Source organism: Theropithecus gelada, chromosome 15 (assembly GCF_003255815.1).
Source record: "Theropithecus gelada isolate Dixy chromosome 15, Tgel_1.0, whole genome shotgun sequence".
NCBI classification, from domain to species: Eukaryota; Metazoa; Chordata; class Mammalia; order Primates; family Cercopithecidae; genus Theropithecus; species Theropithecus gelada.
In genome coordinates this window covers 28966390-28987218 of record NC_037683.1, presented here as the reverse complement: position 1 = coordinate 28987218, position 20829 = coordinate 28966390, and the positions used below count along the sequence as shown (strand labels likewise).

Below are 20829 nucleotides of genomic sequence, written 5' to 3'. Positions count from 1 at the left end.
TACATGGGAGGCTGAAGCAGAAGGATCACGTGAGTCCAGAGTTCGAGGCTGCACTGAGCTATGATCATACCACTGCACTCCAGTCTGGGCAACAGAGCAAGACCCCATCTCTAAAAGATATACATTAAAAATTTTAAAAATAGGCCAGGTGCGGTGGCTTATGCCTATAATCCAACACTTTGGGAGGTTAAGGCATGAGGATCACTTGAGTCTAGGAGTTTGAGACCAGTCTGGGCAACATAGTGAGACTCTGCCTCTGTGAAAAATTAAAAAAAAAAAAAAAATAGCTTGGCATGGTGGCACACACCTGTAGTCTAAGCTACTCCGGAGACTGAGGTGGGAAGATCACTTGAGCCCAGCAGTTCAAGACTGCAGCGGGCCGTGGTTGAACGACTGCACTCCAGCCTAGGTGACAGAGAAAGACCGTGTCTAAAAGAAAAACCAAAAAACAAAAAACACCCTTTTCCTCAGCAGCATCAAAGTTCATAATTTGCTAGTGTTTTTAGTGGAATTCCCAATTCCTGTGGCTTTATAACTTTGAGATAAAAATACAATGTCAGTTGGCACATGGCCCAGATTCTAGAGTCCCAAAGAAGACTGAAGGATAAATAAGAAGGGGTGTGTGAGCTCAGAAAGGAGCAGGCACAGCCGTGAGAAACCGAGGCCATGTGGTGACACGGGGGTGGAGGAGGAGGAAGGTGTCAGCGGGCAGAGGGAGCAGTTATTAGAGAAGGAAAAAAGAAGTGAAGATCTTTTAAATAACAGTTCTTTGGGAAAATGCAGCAAGCACTCTCCTCTACATTAGCTTTCTACATTCTCAGTCTAATAATCCAGATGATTACTAATTTTCAAGGCAATCTAAATGATTTTATATGGAGTTTCCTATGTAAATCCTTAGAGGGTTCTTTGATAGGCATTACGGCATATTTTCATTTAAGTTCTGCATTTTAGTTGATCCATTGAAAGATCATCTAAGGACTAAAATATTATCTTTAGAAATTCTTAACCACTGAGGATGATAACTAACCATCAAAATACGTGTATCGCCTACACAGCAAGTCAGAATATCAAAATGATAAACTTAGCCATGCACATCACTGGCATTTCTTAACTATGCAATAAATTCAATGAAAATGGTGAGGGTTTCTCTTTTTACAAAAATGAAAACAAGTTTGTTTCTTTGTCTGATATGTGAAACATTCCGTCATGCTCACTTTGGCAGCACATATACTAAAATTGGAATGATACAGAGACTAGCATGATCCCTGTGCAAGTATGACATGCAAATGCGTGAAGCATTCCATTAAAAAATTTATTTCAATACAGAAAGTATATAAAATATAAAAATCGGCTGGGCACAGTGGCTCACGCCTATAATCCCAGAACTTTGGGAGGCCAAGGTGGGTGGATCAGCTGAGGTCAGGAGTTTGAGACTAGCCTAGCCAACATAGCAAAACCCCATCTCTACTAAAAATACAAAAAATTAGCTGGGCATGGTGGCAGACACCTATAATCCCAGCTACTTGGGAGGCTGATTCAGGGAGAATGGCTTGAACCCAGGAGGCAGAGGTTGCAGTGAGCTAGATCGCACCATTGCACTCCAGCCTGGGCAACAGAGTGACACTCCATCTCAAAAAAATAAAAAAGTATATATATATAAAGTGTATATATACATAAAGTATATGTATATAAAAAGTGCATGTATATAAAAAGTATATGTATATAAAGTCCAGGATCCCCCACCCCCCCAGTGGAAATTATCACCATTAACATTTTGATGTATGGTGTTCTAAACATTTTTCTAAGCTTATCTATATATAGGGACTTTTTCAAAATGAAGACTGTTATTCATAGAATTTGTAACTCTGAAACATACTATTAATACTTATCTATGCAATTATCCTGCCTCAGCCTCCCGAGTAGCTGGGATTACAGGTGCACTCCACCATGACCAGCTAATTTTTTGTATTTTTAGTAGAGATGGGGTTGCATTACGCTGGCCAGGCTGGTCTCGAACTCCTGATCTCGTGATCCACCTGCCTTAGCCTCCCAAAGTGCTGGGATTACAGGCGTGAGCCACTGTGCCTGGCCTTTAATAAATATTATTTTTTAAATATTGCTTTTCTAATAGAATTTTATTGGATACATAATATTCCATTTTAAGGGATTGATTTATTTAACCAATCTCTTATTGTTAGACATTTGAGATTGTTTCTAATATTTCACTACGATAAATAGTTATAAACAAATATAACTACAGCAAATTAGAAGTATGAGGGTTTCACACTTCTTTGCATGCACAAACAAATTGGAAAATCTGGATGAAGTAAATAATTTTCTAGAAATACATAAATTACCAAAATTTATCTTAAGAGAGAAAGAAAAAGAGTGGACATGATTAGATATGCCAGTAAGTATAGGAAGAATTTTAAAATAGTCCAAATAGTCCAAGGGCTACCTCTCCAACAGTGCCACATCCAGATGGTTTTATAGATGAAATCTCCCAAATCTTTAAAAATTCTATTTGTAGCATTCCAGAAATAGAGAAAGAAGGAAATTTTTACATTCTTTTTTTTTTTAGTTCAGAATAGCATTAATACCAAACTGAAAAAAGACGGCACAGGAAAATAAAATAGAGCAATTTCACTTATGAATATCAGTGCAAGATTTCTAAGTAAAATTTAGCAAATATAAATCCAAACGAAAGGAATAAAACACCAAAAACCCAGATTAATTCATTCCAGCAATTAGTACTGATCATTATCAGGAAATTTAACAATATAACCCACACATTATCATTATTTTTTTTCTTTATGAGGCAGGGTCTCGCTCTGTCACCCAGGCTGGAGGGCAGGGTGTGATCATGGCTCACTACAGCCTCAATCTCCCAGGATCAAGTGGTCCTCCCACCTCAGCTTCCCAAGTAGCTGGGACTACAGGCATGCACCACCACTCCCAGGCTGGTCTTGAACTCCTGGGCTCAAGCTATCTGCCTGCCTGGGCCTCCCAGAGTGCTGGAATTACAGGCATGAGCCGCCGCATCTGGCCACATTAGTATTTAAAAGAAGAAAAAAATATATATAATCACCTGCCTAAAAGACATGATAAAAATAACTTATTTCCTATTTTAAAAAAAGAAATTCCTAAAAAGTGGGAAGAGATTGATGCTTCCTTTAGATTATGGACATATAGCCAAAAACTAGAAAAATGGTAATTTAAAAATTTTTTTTCACTTTTCAGATAGAAACAGACACATAAAATGATAATATTCGTAGACAGAGAAACAGAAAACCAGGTCAAGCATGGTGGCTCATGCCGGGAATCCCAGCACTATGGGAGGCTGAGACAGGCAGATCACTTGAGCCCAGGAGTTCAAGACCAGCCTGGGCAACATGGCGAAACCCCATCTCTATAAAAAATACAAAGATTGTACAGGCGTGGTAGCTCGTGCCTGTAGTCCAGTTACTCAGGAGGCTGAGGCGGCAGGATGGCTTGAGCCCAGGAGCACCAGTGCACTCGAGTCTGGGTGGCAGAGCAAGACTCTGTCTCAAAAACAAGAAAAAGGAAAAAGAAACAGAAAAACAGAAAGCCAAAATTTTTTTACAAACTAACCAAAAGCCAGTGTCATCATAAAAACAGAAGCAGCATAACAAAGTGGCTGAAAACAATTCTGAAACTAGAATTCTTGGGTTCAAGTTGAGCTCTATCTCTAGTTGTGTGACCTTAAACAAATCACAGTCATGCGTCACTTGACAATCTGCATACATTTTGAGAAATGCATCATTAGGCAATTCCTTCATTGTGTCAAAGTCACAGAGTGTACTTACACAAACCGAGACGGTACAGCCTGCTACTCACTTAGGCTGTATGGTATACCTATTGTTCCTAGGCTACAAATTCACACAGCATGTTACTATACTGACTACTGTAGGCAACGATAACACAATGGGAAGTACTTATATATCTAAATATAGAAATGATACAGTAAAAATACAGAATAAAACATTAAAAATGATACACCTGTAATAGGGCACTTACCATGAGTGGAGCTTGCAGGACTGGAAGTTGCTCTGGGTGAGTCAGTGAGTGAATACTGAGTGAATGCGAAGGCCTAGGACATTACTGTACACTTTTATGTATAGTAATGTACATACAGGAATGTACTTGCTGACAGAGCAGTAAGTTTGTTTACACCTGCAATGCCACAAACACGTGAGTGTGTTGCACTACATTATGACGGCTACGATGTCCCTAGCCAATAGGAATTTTTCAGTCTCATTATGATCTTATGGGACCACTACAATGTGGTCCATCATCATATATAAAGTGCTTAAAATAATACTTGGCACACAGTGCCATATGAGTAGACATGATTAGATATACCAGGCACAGTGGCTCACACCTGTAATCCCAGCAGTTTGGAAGGCCAGGGCAGGCAGATCACTTAAAGTCAGGAGTTCAAGACTAGTCTGGCCAACATGGTGAAACCCCATCTTTACTAAAAATACAAAACTTAGTCGGGTGTAGTGGTGGGTGCCTGTAATCCCAGCTATTCGGGTGGATGAGGCACAAGAATCGCTTGAACCCAGGAGTCAGAGGCTGCAGTGAGCCAAGATTGTGCCACTGCACTCCAGCCTGGGTGACAAAGTGAGATTCTGTCTCAAAAAAAAAATATGTATATATATATATGTTATTCCCACATGACATGATATATATACACACACACATATATCATGTCACTAGGCAATCGGAATTTTTATATATATGTTCATTATATATAATGTATACATATATAAAATGTATATATATACACAATACACATAATGAACATATATATACGTTCATTCCCACATGACTTCTGGGAATACACACACACACACACACACACATATATATACCTAACATCAAAAAACTAACATCAGGAATGAAGAAATACCCAAACCATTTCCCTAATAGTCAGGAATTAAATAATATTCAAAGGCAACACCACTATTTAAGTTTTTGTTCTAAAAATACAAAGTGATCAATCAAGAGAAAAACATCACTTTTATAAAGAAAGAAAAATTTATAAATGGAATCATTATTTGCAGATGATATGATACTATTCCTGAAAATATCAAGAAAATCAACAGAAAATCTATGAGAAACAAATAGGAATTTTAAAGATTTACTTAACTCATTTACTCCCTGAAACTGAAATTCAGAGAAAAATACGAAAACAGTCTCAAGGTGGTATGAACTAGGAACCTGAACTTTCTGAAAACTCACCTTGGCAATGTAATTTTGGGGACTCCCATGTGCCCAGGGCTGTGCAGCTTGAAACTGTGTCTTCTGGAACACTGAAAAATCCTTCTCTGCAAGCATAACGAACCTGGCTGCCCAGCCTAGACGTATAATTTCCTATGATGTAGCCATTTGGAACCTCAAGAGGGGTACCACAGTCTATTTCTGAAAATATATTAATGTCAAATTCATTATTTTGTGAATGTAAATCTTCAAAATTCATAATCTGTCTCCACCTCCACCCTATTCCTCACACACACACGCCCGAGCCATATTTTAAGTACACTGGTTCATTCCCACATGACTTCTGGGAACATATCCAACAATTGTCTTTATTCAGTCTTTTAGCCTTCCATAGGTAAAGCATCTATACATGCACAAAGCTGAAGGAACTTAGCAATGAACCCCCACTAATTTACACTAAAGAGAAGCTTTGTCCAATGAAATAAAAAATCTGAATTACAAAATACCTTAAGATATAATGTACCTTGATGATTTTCAGGGTCACTTTTGAGATGCAAGGACCTTACCAAATCATTGGTGTTTACTATCTAACATAGTAGTTAATAGCAGAATATCTATTAACTGCTGATAAAAATCCTTTAAGTTTACTAATTTCAGCACTTTTTTTTTTTTTTTTTTTTGAGACAGACGTCTCACTTTGTTGCCCAGGCTGGAGTGCAACGGCATGATCTTGGCTCGAATGCAATGGCATGATCTCAGCTCACTGTGACCTCTGTCTCCTGGGTTCAATAAATTCTCATGCCTCAGCCTCCCGAGTAGCTGGGATTACAGGCGCTCACCACCACACCTGGCTAATTTTTTTTATTTTTAGTAGAGATGGGGTTTCACCATGTTGGCCAGGCTGGTCTTGAACTCCTGACCTCAAGTGATCCACCCACCTCGGTCTCCCAAAGTGCTGAGATTACAGGCGTGAGCCACTGCTCCTGGTCTAATTTTAGCTTTTTTAACATGGCCCCCTCTAACTTTATTGTTGTTATTTGCTTTATTTCATAGGTTGTACAAAATGTGCAAAGGATCAGATCACCTCCACCCACCTCCCCAACACAGGCTTGGAGCAAAAGAAAGTCACCATCAACAGAATTTCACCTTGAGGTGCTGCATTTTTTGGCAGAAACCCACCTGTGCATGACGTGGTATCAGTGGTCGGGTGGAAAGGCTCAGGTCCATTCCTTGGCAAGTATCCATCCATACAGTAGCATTCAAAGCTCCCATGAGTGTTCACGCATCGCCCTCCATGCCTGCACAGGCCAGAAACTTCACACTCATCTACGTCTTGGGACCCAATCCAAATAGAGAAAAGGTGAGAAAAACAGAAAAAAGAAAAAAAAAAAGGAGAGGATATTGTGACAGCCATTTTTTCACATTTTCAAGCTACTCTTATAAAAAGATGCATTTGTTTGCAATTGTATCATAAATTTTATTTTATGCCTTATGGGTTCTTCTCATATACTGTTCAGATCATAGGCACTGAAAACATAGCAAGTGCTGAATAAATATCTGTCAGTGTGTTCTGGGATTTTACAAAAACCAATAACCATCCCCAGCTCCCTGACACCTAACAAAATGAACTCAAAAACATAAATATATCCAATTACTAAAAAATATCCAATCATTTAAAAATATCCAATCGTTATAAATATATGCACTCACTAAAAAAATATCCTGGCCGTGCATGGTGGCTCATGCCCGTAATTCCAGCACTTTGGGAGGCTGAGGGGTGCAGATCATTTGAAGTCAGGTGTTCAAGACCAGCCTGGCCAACATAGAGAAACCCCATCTCTAGTAAAAATACAAAAATTAGCCGGCCATGGTGGCACACGCCTGTAGTCCCAGCTATACAGGAGGCTGAGGCAGGAGAATCATTTGAACCTAGGAGACGGAGGTTGCAGTGAGCCAAGATCATGCCACTGCACTCAGCCCGGGTAACAGAGCAAGACCTTGTCTCAAATTTAAAAAAAAAAAAAATCCAATCACTGAAAAACTCCAGTCACTATAAATATATCTAGTCACTATAAATATATCCAGTCACTAAAATATATCCAGTCACTATAAATATATCCAATCACTATAAATATACCCAATCACTATAACAAAAGAATGGTCCCAACCTCATACTAAAACATCTAAAGTAAGGCTTCAGATAGCAAACAATTTACAGGCCTGGCACGGTGGCTCATGTCTGTAATCCTAGCACTTTGGGAGGACTGCTTGAGTCCCAGAGTTTGAGACCAACCTGAGCAATGAAGTGAGAACCTGGCTCTTTAAAAAAAAAAACTTAAAATATAAACAAATTTTTAAATGTTTTAAATAAGGAAAACAATCTCCAGGAGAGTGAAAATGCCAGTCCATGAGTATAGGACGCTGTGGCAGGTAGTAGAGTGGTAATTTAATTAGGAAAGGTCTTACTAATTTTATGAAAATCAGACAGGCTTAAAACAGGCTTCTGAAAGGACAGGACATGCCCCTTTGCAGATTTTTTACACCTGACTGAAGACTACCAGAGACAGCAGGTACAGGGTAAAAACTGCCCAATAAGCCAGAGGCTGGAGAAGAAATTTCTCTGCCAGTTAGTAGTTTTTTCCCTCGGAACTGACTTTGAAACTTTAAGAATTCCATCAGCTGGCCATGACTGCGCATGCCTGTGGTCCCAGCTGCTCAAGAGGCTGAGGCAAGAGGATTGCTTTGAGTCCAGGAGTTCAAGGCCAGCCTGGGCAACATAGCAAGACCTTCATCTCTAAAAATAATTATATTTTCATCAGAGCCACATAGATCAATTCCACTTGGAGAAAACAAAAAAAGCACCTTAACTGAAATTCCTAGGACATTTGCATAAAAACATTAGGGATTGAGCAGTAGACAGGAAGCAGCATGATTGAAGAAAGTCTGTTTTTAAAAAAAAAAAAAAAATTTCAAAAAACTAGTAATACCATAATTTCTTTTTTTTTTTTTTTTTTTGGAGACAGAGTCTCACTCTGTTGCTCAGGCTGGAGTGCAATGGTGTGATCCTGGCTTGTTGCAACCTCTGCCTCCTGAGTTCAACCGATTCTCCTGCCTCAGCCTCCTGAGTAGCAGGGACTACAGGTGTGTACCACCACACCGGCTAATTTTTGTGTGTCTTTTTGTAGAGACAGGGTTTCACCATGTTGGCCAGGCTGGTCTCGAACTCCTGACCTCAGGTGGTCCAACCACTCAGCTCCCAAAGTGCTGGGATTACAGGCACGAGCCAATGCACCTCGCTATAATTTATTTTTCTTAAATGACATTTTAGCTCCCAAAAGAGAAAAGAAAATTATCTCAGAATCCTTTTAGACTTTTATATTCTTTATTCTTTTTCCTTTTTGGTCTTGGATCAATGAACGCCTCTCCACTCACGCCAATCATTGTTTGGGAACCAGTAATTCTATTCAATTGCTGACGGAGCCCATCCAAGTCAAACCACCCTCACACAAGAAGTGCCACAGAGCTTCTTCTCCTGGGTTGTGGCTCATGGTGGATTCCATGATTCCCAAGAGTCATTCGGGGGCAGTTTTAAGGGCCAGAACATCTGCCAGTTCTCCACGACTGGCTGGAATCATCTCACACTAGAACCCCGGCAATTCATTCCGCCTCTAACGTTGGTGACATCCAGAGGCCCACCTGCAATCAGCTCCTGAGCTTGACGTCGACTCTGCAAAGCACAATAAACAACTGGATGCAGGATTCTTTGGAATCCAGGAACTAGGATTCATATCCTGTGGTTCCAGGCAAACAGAGACTAACTGCTGATACCCCAAAACTTGCTAAGCTCCGCCCCAGCTAAAGCCCACTGATGTTTCTCTGGCAACTGCGATTCTAAAAGAAACAATATTATCAAGAAAAGCAATTCATCAGCTTTTACAAAGTGATTACTGGAGAACTCACAAGGAAAGGTCATGGGAATGGCTGCCAGTGGACACGGTCTTCACAGTGGGGGCATGGAAATGCTCCAAAGTGAGACAGTAGTGATGCTAGCACAACTTTGTGAATATACTAAAAACCACTGAGTTATATATATCAAAAGGGTGAATTTGATGGTGTGTAAACTATAGCTCAATTTTTCAAAAAAGAGAAGGACATTAAATCATTGCAAGAATAGAATAAATAAAAGTAGAGCCTAGATCTGGATTTTGTTCCAGGCAGATTGGGTCTAGTTTGGCTGACACTTATTTGGCCCCTGCATAAATATTTTCTTCTGTTTCCTCTTCCCCTCTTCTTCTTCCCTCCTCCTGTTCCCACCAATCCTCTCCCTCTTCCTCCTCCTCATTCTTCTTCCTAACTTAAAAAAAAAAAAAAAAAAATTAAGACACAGTCTCGCTCTGTCACCCAGGCTGGAGTGCAATGGCACAACCTTGGCTCGCTGCAGCCTCAAAGTCCTGGGCTCAAGCAACCTCCCACCTCAGCCTTCCAAGTAGCTAGGACAGCAGGCACACGCCACCACATCCAGCTAATTTTCTTATTTTTTGTAAAGATGAAGTCTCATTATGTTGCCCAAGCTGGTCTTGAACTCCTGGTCTGAAGTGATCCTCCAGCCCTGGCCTCCCAAAGTCCTGGGGTTACAGGCATGAGTCACCATGCCCAGCCTTCTTCATAACTTTCAAAAGCTGAATTCATCTCTTGGAACTATAAATATACTGAAAAATATACAGCTGTAAGTTTTTCCTGGCAAACTCCCACAGCCTAGAAAACACAATTTCAGGGTTCATATTCTCCAGAAAGTTCCCCTGATTCCTTCCTCACAGCCAAGATAAGTGACCCCTAGATTCCAGTAAACGCTGTTTGCTTACCTATGACTAACACTTTATACTGAAATTAGCTGTCTGCTCATCACCCTCCCACTAGCACAGCCTTGGCATATAAGAAGTGCATGAGAGGCCAGGCGTGGTGGCTCACGCCTATAATCCCAGCACTTTGGGAGGCCGAGGCAGGTGGATCAGCTGAGGTCAGAACTTCGAGACAAGACTGGCCAACATGGTGAAACCCTGTCTCTACTAAAATACAAAAATTAGCCGGGCATGGTGGCGGGTGCCTGTAATCCCAGCTACTCAGGAGGCTGAGACGGGAGAATCACAGGTGAATCGCTTGAGGAGACAGAGGTTGCAGTGAGCCGAGATCACGCCACTGCACTGCAGCCTGGGTCACAGTGGCTCACACCTGTAATCCCAGCACTTTGGGAGGCCAAGGCGGGCAGATCACAAGGTCAGGAGATCAAGACCATCCTGGCCAACATGGTGAAACCCCATCTCTACTAAAAGTACAAAAATTAGCCAGGCGTGGCAGTGTGCACCTGTAGTCCCAGCTACTCAGGAGGCTAAAGCAGGAGAATCGCTTGAACCCAGGAGGCAGAGGCTGCAGTGAGCCGAGATCACGCCACTGCACTTCAGCCTGGGCGACAGAGTGAGACTCCGTCTCAAAAAAGAAAAGAAAAGAAAAAGTACATGAGAAATGTGTATTGAATAAACAAAACACTAGCTCATCATCTTATATGCTTTTTTTTAAGTGTCTTTTCTTCTTAATATACAAAATTTAATACTGTAACATTGTACTTCTGCAACCATGCAGCCAGTAATTTGCTGCCTAGAACAACAGGATATTATAAAATGTTTTCTCTGAAGGAATGCGTTCATTCACACCAAGAATAAATCAAATGCATCCTTTGAGAGATTCTGCTTTGGTACAGGTCAAGAGGAAGGATGAATCCGAGCATAAGAACCTATGGTTCCTGGTAGCTAAGAAGATAAAATATGTTCTCCTTTCATTTTCTTTTTCCTGAAAACCTTTAAATATCATGAAGCTTTCAAGCAGAGTCATTAAGTCTATGCAAAAGCATCTTAGAACCAGGAAGCTTTTTCTGCCTTTCCTCTTCATTATTGTTCGAAGATTTTCCTAGAAAGCCAGAGAGTGACATTAAATAGCATGCTGTTTATAGAGTTTAGGTAACAGAGGAGTCGCTAAGAATCCGGAGGGTTTGTCCCCACTCTGTATTCGACCAGCCTATGCTCAGAGATCCAACCTACAATGCTCCTGTGCTCCCAAAACTCGCACTCCTCACTCAGCGTACACATGTGGGAGGCAAGCCCATGTCTCTAACAGGGACAGCTCTGACCTCCTGTGAGCCAACAGCCGGGTGCCCGCCCCCGGATTAGTGTGCTCTGAGCTGAGGAGTGCCACTCACCCTAAGGACCCCCCACCTGTGGTTACAGGAACCTGCAAGAGGCACACCATCTCCAGAGAGTCCCTCCTCACTATTCATCATCAAAATGATCAGGCCAGGCACGGTAGCTCATGCCTGTAATCCCAGCACTTTGGGAGGCCGAAGCGGGTGGATCACCTGAGGTCAGGAGTTTGAGACCAGCCTGACTAACATGGTGAAACCCCATCTCTACCAAAATTACAAAATTAGCCAGGTGTGGTGGTATGTGCCTGTAATCCCAGCTACTTGGGTGACTGAGGCAGGAGAATCGCTTGAACCCAGGAGGCGGAGGTTACAGAGAGTCAAGACTGTGCCACTGCACTCCAGCCTGGGCAACAGAGTAAGACCCTGTCAAAAAAAAAAAAAAGTTCAAACAAAATATTACAATGAAAAAAAAAGAATATTGCAATGAACTCCCGTAGACCCACATCTCCCCAAGATTCAACCGTTGTTTACATTTTGCCATTTAAAGTAGTTTAGACTAAAGGAATACTATTATAGCTACATCACCATAATACCCCTAGATACCTCAGCATGCATCTCCCAAAATAAGAATATTATCCTATATACCACAATACCATTATCCCATCTAACAGAACATTAATTCCCTGATACTAACAAATGCACAGCCCAGATACTACCCTGCCATCGCCAATCGCGAACACTGCAGCCCCCTTCTTGAGTACCTGTACAAAAGGTGCCATCGTTGGGAATGAATGTCTTGTTGTTGTTTGTGGCTCGATATCCTTCCAGGCAAATGCAATAGAAGCCCCCGGGGGTGTTGTGGCAAGATGTGTGGTTCCCACAGACAACAGTGGCTCCAAACTGGCACTCATTTTTATCTGTGGACACACAGACAAGGCACCGGAAGAGCTATCAATCCACACCGACTTCAACAGCCCAGGCTGTCCTCCCATGCTGTGGACCCAGGAACCAATGTTCTGTGACCACACCTTCGTGATCTATTTCTCCAGCCTCTTCTCCTTTCACGATGCTCCCCAGACTACAGGACCTGGGCCCCTCCTCGTTACATGCCAGGAGTGTATGAAACCCCAAGAAAAATGCAACACCTCAATCTGGCAATCCATCTGATTTGAAGATTGGGAGAAGAGGGCTCTCTTTGAAATTTTGCAAGCTTAAAAAGATATTTTCAGCTTAAAAAGATATTTTGCCCACGGAAACAAACCAGCAGAATTCCCCTTTTCCAGTTCAGCCATTCTCATGGTTTTTCATGAAAACCAGTGTAGGCTGATTTTACAGCCAGTGATTAACTAGAAAATTTCTTCCTTCTGAGCTACCAAGAAACACAATGGAATTAGTGCTGCAGCCTCATCCGGAGCAGGGCTAATGCAGGAGCAGGAACAGCTCATGCTAATGGTCAGTGACCTGTGTGAATAATGTTAGTCCCTCAGTGCAGGGACCTGGAACATGGATGCTCCATGAGTCCCCAGAAGCCTGCCTGGAGTGTTTTTCATTCAATAATATGACATCAAAAGACGCAAAATGAAAGTAAATCTCCCTCTCATCTCTGCCCCCTAGCTCAGGAGTCAGCAAACTTTTTCTCACAGTATCTGTTGCAACAGCTCACCTGTGCTCATGGGCACGAGAGCAGCTGTAGACAACAGGTAAACTACCAAGCAATGCTATGTTCAAGTAGAACTCCACATACAGAAACAGGCAGCAGGTCGAACTTGGCCGATGGGCCATAGTTTACTGACTCTGCCTAACCCTCTAATTTAAGAGGAAACTCCTGTGACCAAATTGTTATGCATCCTTTTAGAGCTGATCTACCCAGTTAGCTTTTTTGGGGAGAAAAATCATCAACTTATGAATTTGTAGCTTTTTTGTGTGTTCCTTCGTGTTTTATTTCACCAGTGGGCCCCTCAGATCTATGGCCTCTCACAATTGCACTCAATTCCTGCTCACTCAAAAGTACTCTCCGGAATATCTGGGTGTTTTATTATTATTATTATTATTTTACAGTCATGTGTCACTTAATGATGGGGACACGTACCGAGGAATGTGTCATTAGGCAAGTTCATCATTGTGGGAACATCACAGGGTGTATTCACACAAACCTAGATGGCACAGCCAACTATACACTCAGGTTACATGGTAGAGTGTAGTGCTCCTAGGCTAGAACCTGTATAGCATGTGACTGTACTGAATACCGTAGGCAACTGTAACACAGTGGGAAGTATTTGTGTATCTAAATATATCTAAGCATAGAAATGATACAGTAAAAATACAGTATAAAATACAAAAAATGATACACCTCTAGAGAGCACTTACCATGAAATGGAACGTGCAGGACTGGAAGCTGCTCTAGGTAAGCCAGTGAGTGAGTGGTGAGTGAATATGAAGGCCTAGAACATTATGATACATGACCGTAGACTTTTATTTTTATATAGAGACAGGGTCTCCCTCTGTCACCCAGGCTAAAGTGCACTGGCACGATCATAGCTCACTGCAGCTTTGAACTCCTGGGCTCAAGCAATCCTCCTGCCTCAGCCTCCTGGGGCTAGGAGCAGCTAGCACTACAGGCAAAAGCCATCATCCCCAGTAAATTTCTAGTTTCTAATTGTAGAGATCAGCTCTCACCATGTGAGAGCCCAGGCTGGTCTCAAACTGCTGGCCTTAAGGGATCCTCCCACCTTGGCCTCCCAACGTGCTCCCAAAGGGATTACAGGTGTGAGCCACCACACCCAGCCTTACTGTAAACTTTCTAAACACTGGACACGTAGGCTACACTAAATTTATAAAAGTATCTTTCTTGGCCAGGCGCATTGGTTCACACCTGTAATCCCAGCACTTTGGGAGGCTGAGGCAGGTGGATCACCTGAGGTCAGGAGTTCAAGACCAGCCTGGCCAACATGGTGAAACCCCATCTCCACTAAAAATACAAAAATTACCCGGGCATGGTGGTGGGCACCTGTAATCCCAACTACTCAGGAGGCTGAGGCAAGAGAATCGCGTGAACCCGGGAAGCAGAGGTTGCAGTGAGCTGAGATCGTGCCACTGCACTTCAGCCTGGGCGACAGACGGAGACGCCGTCTAAAAAAAAAAAAAAATAAATAAGTCAAAGGGCAAGCAAGAATGTAGCTAGCATCCATGGGAGGAGGAATTCCTTTGGGAAGGGAACAGAAAAATTTGTCCATTCTTCTCAACTTCATTTCTATCTCACTGCTAGAAAGTGTGGGTGAGGAATGGGAGAGTGAGAAGCATTAGGACAAATTCCCCAAGAGCCTCAGACTGCAGGGTAGCCAAACTTCTTATGGGTAGAAACCTAAAAAACAAGAGTCAAAGAAGGCTTCACTCCAGCCTGCAGAATGGGCAATGGTGGGTGACTGGAAAAGCTTGTGTCTGCAAAGTGAAAGGTGACTTTTTGAAGACAAGACTAAGTTGGGGTTTTTTTGATTTTTTGCTTTTAGTTTCTTTTTTTCTATTTTTAAGAGATGGGATCTTGCTCTGTCACCCAGACTGGAGTGCAGTGGTGGCCAGGTGCGATGGCTCATACCTATAATCCCAGCACTTTAGGAAGCTGAGGCAGGAGGATCACCTGAGCCCAGGAGCTCAAGACCAGCCCGGGCAATGTAGTGAGACCCTGTATCTACTAAAAATGAAGAAGAGGAAGAAGAAAAGGAAGAAGAGAAGGAAGACGAGGAAGAAGGAGAAGGAGAGAGAGAGGAGAAAAGAAAGAAGAGGAGGAGGAGGAAAGAGGAGGAGAAGAAGGAAGGAAGGAAGGAAGGAAGGAAAGAAGGAAGGAAGGAAGGAAGGAAGGAAGGGAGGGAGGGAGGGAGGGAGGGAGGGAGGGGTGGGGGAAGGGAAGGAAAGGAGAGAAGAAAAGGAAAGGAGAGAAGAAAAGGAAAGGAGAAAGAAAGAGAGAAGAAAGAAAGAAAGAAAGAAAGAAAGAAAGAAAGAAAGAAAGAAAGAAAGAGAGAGAGAGAGAGGAAAAAGAAAGGAAGGAGGGAAGGGAAGGAAAGGAGAGAAGGAAAGGAAAGAGAGAGAGAAAGAGAGAAGAAAGAAAGAGAAAGAGAGAGACAGAAAGAAAGAGAAAGAAAAAGGAAGGAAGGAAGGAAGGAAGGAAGGAAGGAAGGAAGGAAGGAAGGAAGGAAGGAAGGAAGGAAGGAAGGAGGGAAGGAAGGAAGGAAGGGGAAGAAAAACACTAGCTAGGTGTGGCGGCAAGGTTGCAGTGAGCCATGATCATGCCACTGCACTCCAGCCTGGGAAACAGAAAGCCCTTGTCTCTAAAAATAAAATAAAGATAAAAAATAACTTAATGGCTGTGTGTAGTGGCTGATGCCTGTAATCCCAGCACTTTGTGAGGCCAAGGCGGGTGGATCATGAGGTCAGGAGTTTGAGACCAGCCTGACCAACATGGTGAAACACTGTCTCTACTAAAAGCACAAAAATTAGCTGGGCGTGGTGGCACACGCCTTTAATCCCAGTTACTCAGGAGGCTGAAGCAGGAGAATTACTTGAACCTGGGAGGCGGACGTTGCAGTGAGCCAAGATCACACCACTGTACTCCAGCCTGGGTGGCAGAGTAAGACTTCGTCTCAAAAAAAAAAAAACCTCACTGAAGCTTCGAACTCCTAGGCTCAAGCCATCCTCCTGCCTCAGCTTCCTGAATACCTGGGAGTACAGTTGTGTGCCACCATATGTGGCTAATTTGAAAAAGCTTTTTTTAGAGATGGGGGGTTCACTATGCTGCCCAGGCTGGTTTCAAACTCCTGGCCTCAAGTGATCCTCCCACCTCAACCTCCACAACAGCTGAGATTACAAGATCGAGCCTCAGTGCCTTGCTGTTATTTTTCTTTCGAGAGAAAAAAAAAGCACACAAAGATATTACAACAAGGCTGTATATAACATCTGTCCACAACTGTAAGGTAAAACCATCAATATTTTTAATGCATATAACAAGGTTGCTGGGAGGAAATTGGAAGATTATTGCAACATTTACTATTGTAAAATTGTTGCAAAAGTCTCCCTCTCTCTGAATTGAGCTTGAACCTGGATATTGTCTGACTGTCATGGCATGGGGGATATCATGAGGCAAAAAATAATTTCAGATGCTTCTAACATAAAGGGCTTTGAATTCCTTTAAGTCATCTAAGTCCCTAAAAGTATCACAACTACCAAAAATGTGGAGGATGAATTCTGACAGACATAAGACCCAAAGCAACAGTATTTCACCAATTAACCAAAAAGTCCAATGGCAAATTGTTTTGGTTTTCCTCATAGTACTAATATAAATAGTGTTATATCAAAATAACCAGAGAAATTAAGGAATACAATATTCACTTGAATTGCGAAGTTAAACTTAAGACTTAAAACAGATGTCAAATTTGTGTTAGATCCCAGAGTTTCCAGAGATTCAAGTTCAATGACCTCTCACATGAGGAATACTATCTTGGAAACACTAGAGAAAGAATGTATCCAAACACCAAAACAAAGACTTATTATAATTGACAAAACTTCTCATAATAAAAACATGTGAACAAAATAACAATGTTTTTCCCCAAGGACATCAACTCTTTAACACAAGAGAATCTTGTTTCTTGATTCAGCTTTTCAACTTAACCCAGGGTTCAGAACTTACCAACACACTGAGTCCTCCCGTTCCCCACAAATCCATAGTTGCAAATACAGATCTTCTTCCCTTCTCTTTGCTGGCACGTGGCATGTTCATGGCAAGTGGCACAGACATCTAAACCTGAATCATAAATTGTATGTTTCAGAAAAAGAAAAATGCAAGATGAGACACATGTAGTTAGTGGACATTTACAATGGAGAACCAACATTTGAAGACCAAAATAACACAAGATACACCTAGTCTCATCCTTAAAAACCTTCAGTGACTGTTTATTTCCCACAGAATAAAGTGCAAATCCCTTCCTCTGTGTGGCCAATGAATGTCTTTTTTTTTTGTTTTTTTTGTTTGTTTGTTTGTTTGTTTGTTTTGAGACGTGGTCTCACTCTGTCGCCCAAGCTGGAGTGCAGTGGTACAATCACAGCTCGCTGCAGCCTCAACCTCCTGGGAGCAAGTGAACTTCCCAGCTCAACCTCCCAAGTAGCTGGGACTATAGGTACACATCACCACACCCAGCTAATTTTTTTTTTTTTCTGTAGACACAGGGTTTTGCCATGTTGCCCAGGCTGGTCTCGAAATCCTGGGCTCTAGCAATCCACCCACCTTGGCCTTCTAAAGTGCTGAGATTACAGGCGTGAACCACCACGCTAGGCCACAATCAATGCTCTTAGTGGTCTCAGTCCAGACATACTCCTCCAGCCTCATTGTTTCCAAGCCCCACCACACATGGTATTTGCCAGATGTCAGAGGCTGACTACTCTTTCCCTAACAGAATATCTACAATCCTACTTGCATGCCACAATCACGATACTCTCTATACCTAAAATGCCTATGCCTTCTTCTCTGCCTAGCTAGCACCTATTCATATTTTAAGACCCAGCTTAAATGTCACATTACCTCTGAGGTCTTCCCTACTTCTCCATTTTTTTCTTTTTTTGAAGTAGAGTCTGACTCTGTTGCCCAGGTTGAAGTGCAGTGGCATGATCTCGGCCCACTGCAGCCTTGACCTCCCAGGCTCATGCAATTCTCCCCACCTCAACCTCCCAAGTAGCTGGGACTACAGGCACACACCACCACACCCATCTAATTTTTGTATTTTTTGTAGAAATGGGGGTCTCCCTATGTTGTCAAGGCTGGTCTCAAACCCCTGAGCTCGAGGGATCCACCACCTTCAGCCTCCCAAGGAGCTGGGATTACAGGTGTGAGCCAACGTGCCCAGCCCATTCCTCATTCTTAAGGAAAATTAAATGCATCTTCCTCTGTGCTCCCCTAACACTGGCACATTCCCCTATCAATCATGTTAATGTGTCATTATATTTGGTTCTAGCTTTGTCTTCCAAGCTTGGTATTATGAATGAGCCGCTCAAGGATAGGGATGATGTCATTTGCCCATATGTTATGATGGCACAGTGCAGACACTCAATATATTTTTATTGACTGCCTGGATAGAGAAATCTGAAATCCTACTTGCTGCAACTCAAAAAGCAAATGGAGTGAAGAGGAACACAGCTGCCTATTACTCTACTCACTTTTTTTTTTTCAAAGAAAAAAATGAATGTGTTTAAGATGACAGTAACTTAACAGCCAAGTCCCAGTAGGATGACCAGATCCCAATTATTGAAATAAACAGCAGAATTGTTTGAGGCTAAAACTTCTAAAACATCCAAATCTACCAGATGGTGATATATGGCCCAAGATCAAACAAGAATTTCTACCCAAGGCTATGTGGTATATTGTGTTTCCCTCTCAGTGCCTCTGTAATTTCAGGAGTGACCTAGTCAAGAGAATCTTTCTAGCATTGAATTTCATTTTAGTTTTGGCTCTGTTATTACCCACGTAAGACAGCCTAGCCCTTAGGCTGCTCTAGGCATGAAACCAACTGAGGCTAGGGATTTCTAAACACTCTAACCATGCTGCTTTTGCGTGTTTTTTTTAAAAATAAAAGATAACACAAAAATAAGACAAACCACTGATCATCACTAAGTAATGCCAAATCAGCCATGTAATATTTACAAAATTTATTGTATCTCAGACCATAAAGACAAATGCAACAAATTCCAAAAAAGTAAAAATGTTAAAGCCTGAATTATCTGACCACATAATAATGTAATAAAACTATCAAACAAAACACAACACTGGCAACCCCAAAAGAAACATACTCGCAAACCACAGAACATTCTCCTAAATAATTCTTGGGACAAAGGGAATATCAAAATTGAAATGTTTAACACTAGGTATAAAAACATATTTACTCCAGAAAATGTAAGTTTTATGTGTTTTTATACCTTAAGATATACTTTTATACTTCAATGTGGCCTTTAAAATTTTTACTTTTTTCAAATTTGTTGCATTTTTCTTTATGGTCTGAGATAGAATAAATGTTGTAAATATTCCATGGTTAATTTCGTATTACTTAGTGAAGATTAGTGGTTTTTCTCATTTTTGTGTTATCTCTTATTTTAAAAAAGAACACACAAAATAGTAGCATGGTTAGTGTGTTTGGAAATCTCCCAGTCTCAGTGCCTAAAAAAGAGATGCCTAAGATGCCTAAAAAAGAGAGAGAAAAGCAGGCAGCCAAGAAAAAAAAAAAAAACTAGAATTTTAATACAAGAAGCCTGAAAAAAGGAAAAAAAGAAAATGGGGATTTAGGGATTAGTAAATAAAATTTTAAAGATGTTAAAGAATTAGAAAATATTATCAAATGCAATGGGGGGGTAAATTACATAAAAGACTAGGAAGGTATAAACCCTGAGAGAGAAGATGATAGCAGACAAAAGATGCTAACAGTATTTCAGAAAATGAGAATGAGGCTGGGCGGAGTGGCTTACGCCTGCAATCTCAGCACTTTGGGAGACCAAGGCGGGTGAATCACTTGAGGTCAGGAGTTCAAGAGCAGCCTGGCCAATGTGGTGAAACCCCATCTCTACTAAAAATACAAAAATTAGCCGGGTGCAGTGGCGGGCACCTGTAGTCCCAGCTACTGGGGAAGCTGAGGCAAGAGAATCACTTGAACCTGGAAGGTTGAGGTTGCAGTGAGCTGAGATCATGCCACTGCACTACAGCCTGGGCAAGAGAGTGAGACTCCATCTCAAAAAAAATAAAAATAAAGAAGATAAGAAAGATGGATGGGCTAGGTACAGTGGCTCATGCCTGTAATTTCAGCACTTTGGAAGGCCTTGATCCCAGAAGTGCAAGACTAATCCTGGGCAACATGATGAGACCTCATCTCTGTTAAAAAAGAAAGAGATGGACGCATGGTAATTGCCTTAGCAGAGAGGAAGAACTAAAAGCCAATCCTAGAAAGGCCCAAGAAGCAGAGTCTCTGCAAATTTCAGAAGACAGACATAAGGAATAGGAATGAAAGTTCAAGGAACTGGTTGAAAATACCTGCAAGGAATAGTTAAATGCCCAGATTCCTTCACTGATGCTGCACAGAACAGAACTTTACAATTGGGAGAAAACGAACCAGAAGGCTCCAGATTAGAAGGACAACACACCAAACTGAAGTGAGGATGAGTCCCCACACCTAAATGTCCATCATATGGGTTAAATAGATTTAACCATCTTAACACATCAACATCTTAGCACAAAACATTTTAAAACCGTGTGATCAGTACATTGTCAATTCATAATGACATTCAGGGCCAGGCATGGTGGCTCATGCCTATAATCCCAGCACTTTGGGAGGCCAAGGCAGGTGGATCACTCAAGGTCAGGAGTT

General features: G+C 41.7%; 1 protein-coding gene and 1 non-coding gene across 4 annotated transcripts in view; one reads left to right on the top strand and one right to left on the bottom strand.

The window, feature by feature from the left end:
• Positions 1–20829, bottom strand: part of SUSD1 (sushi domain containing 1) — a 135506-nt gene that overhangs the window by 99573 nt on the left and 15104 nt on the right. For all 3 annotated transcript variants that reach the window (XM_025359486.1, XM_025359485.1, XM_025359487.1), the window contains exons 2-5: positions 17118–17231; positions 12202–12357; positions 6427–6579; positions 5269–5448 (exon numbers count right to left, since the gene is read on the bottom strand). In XM_025359486.1, the coding sequence (XP_025215271.1) occupies positions 5269–5448; positions 6427–6579; positions 12202–12357; positions 17118–17231 (603 nt within the window). The remainder of the gene's footprint in view (positions 1–5268; positions 5449–6426; positions 6580–12201; positions 12358–17117; positions 17232–20829) is intronic.
• LOC112608756 lies at positions 1207–1316 on the top strand. Its single transcript, XR_003116050.1, has one exon. It is a non-coding gene; the product is annotated as a U6 spliceosomal RNA (small nuclear RNA).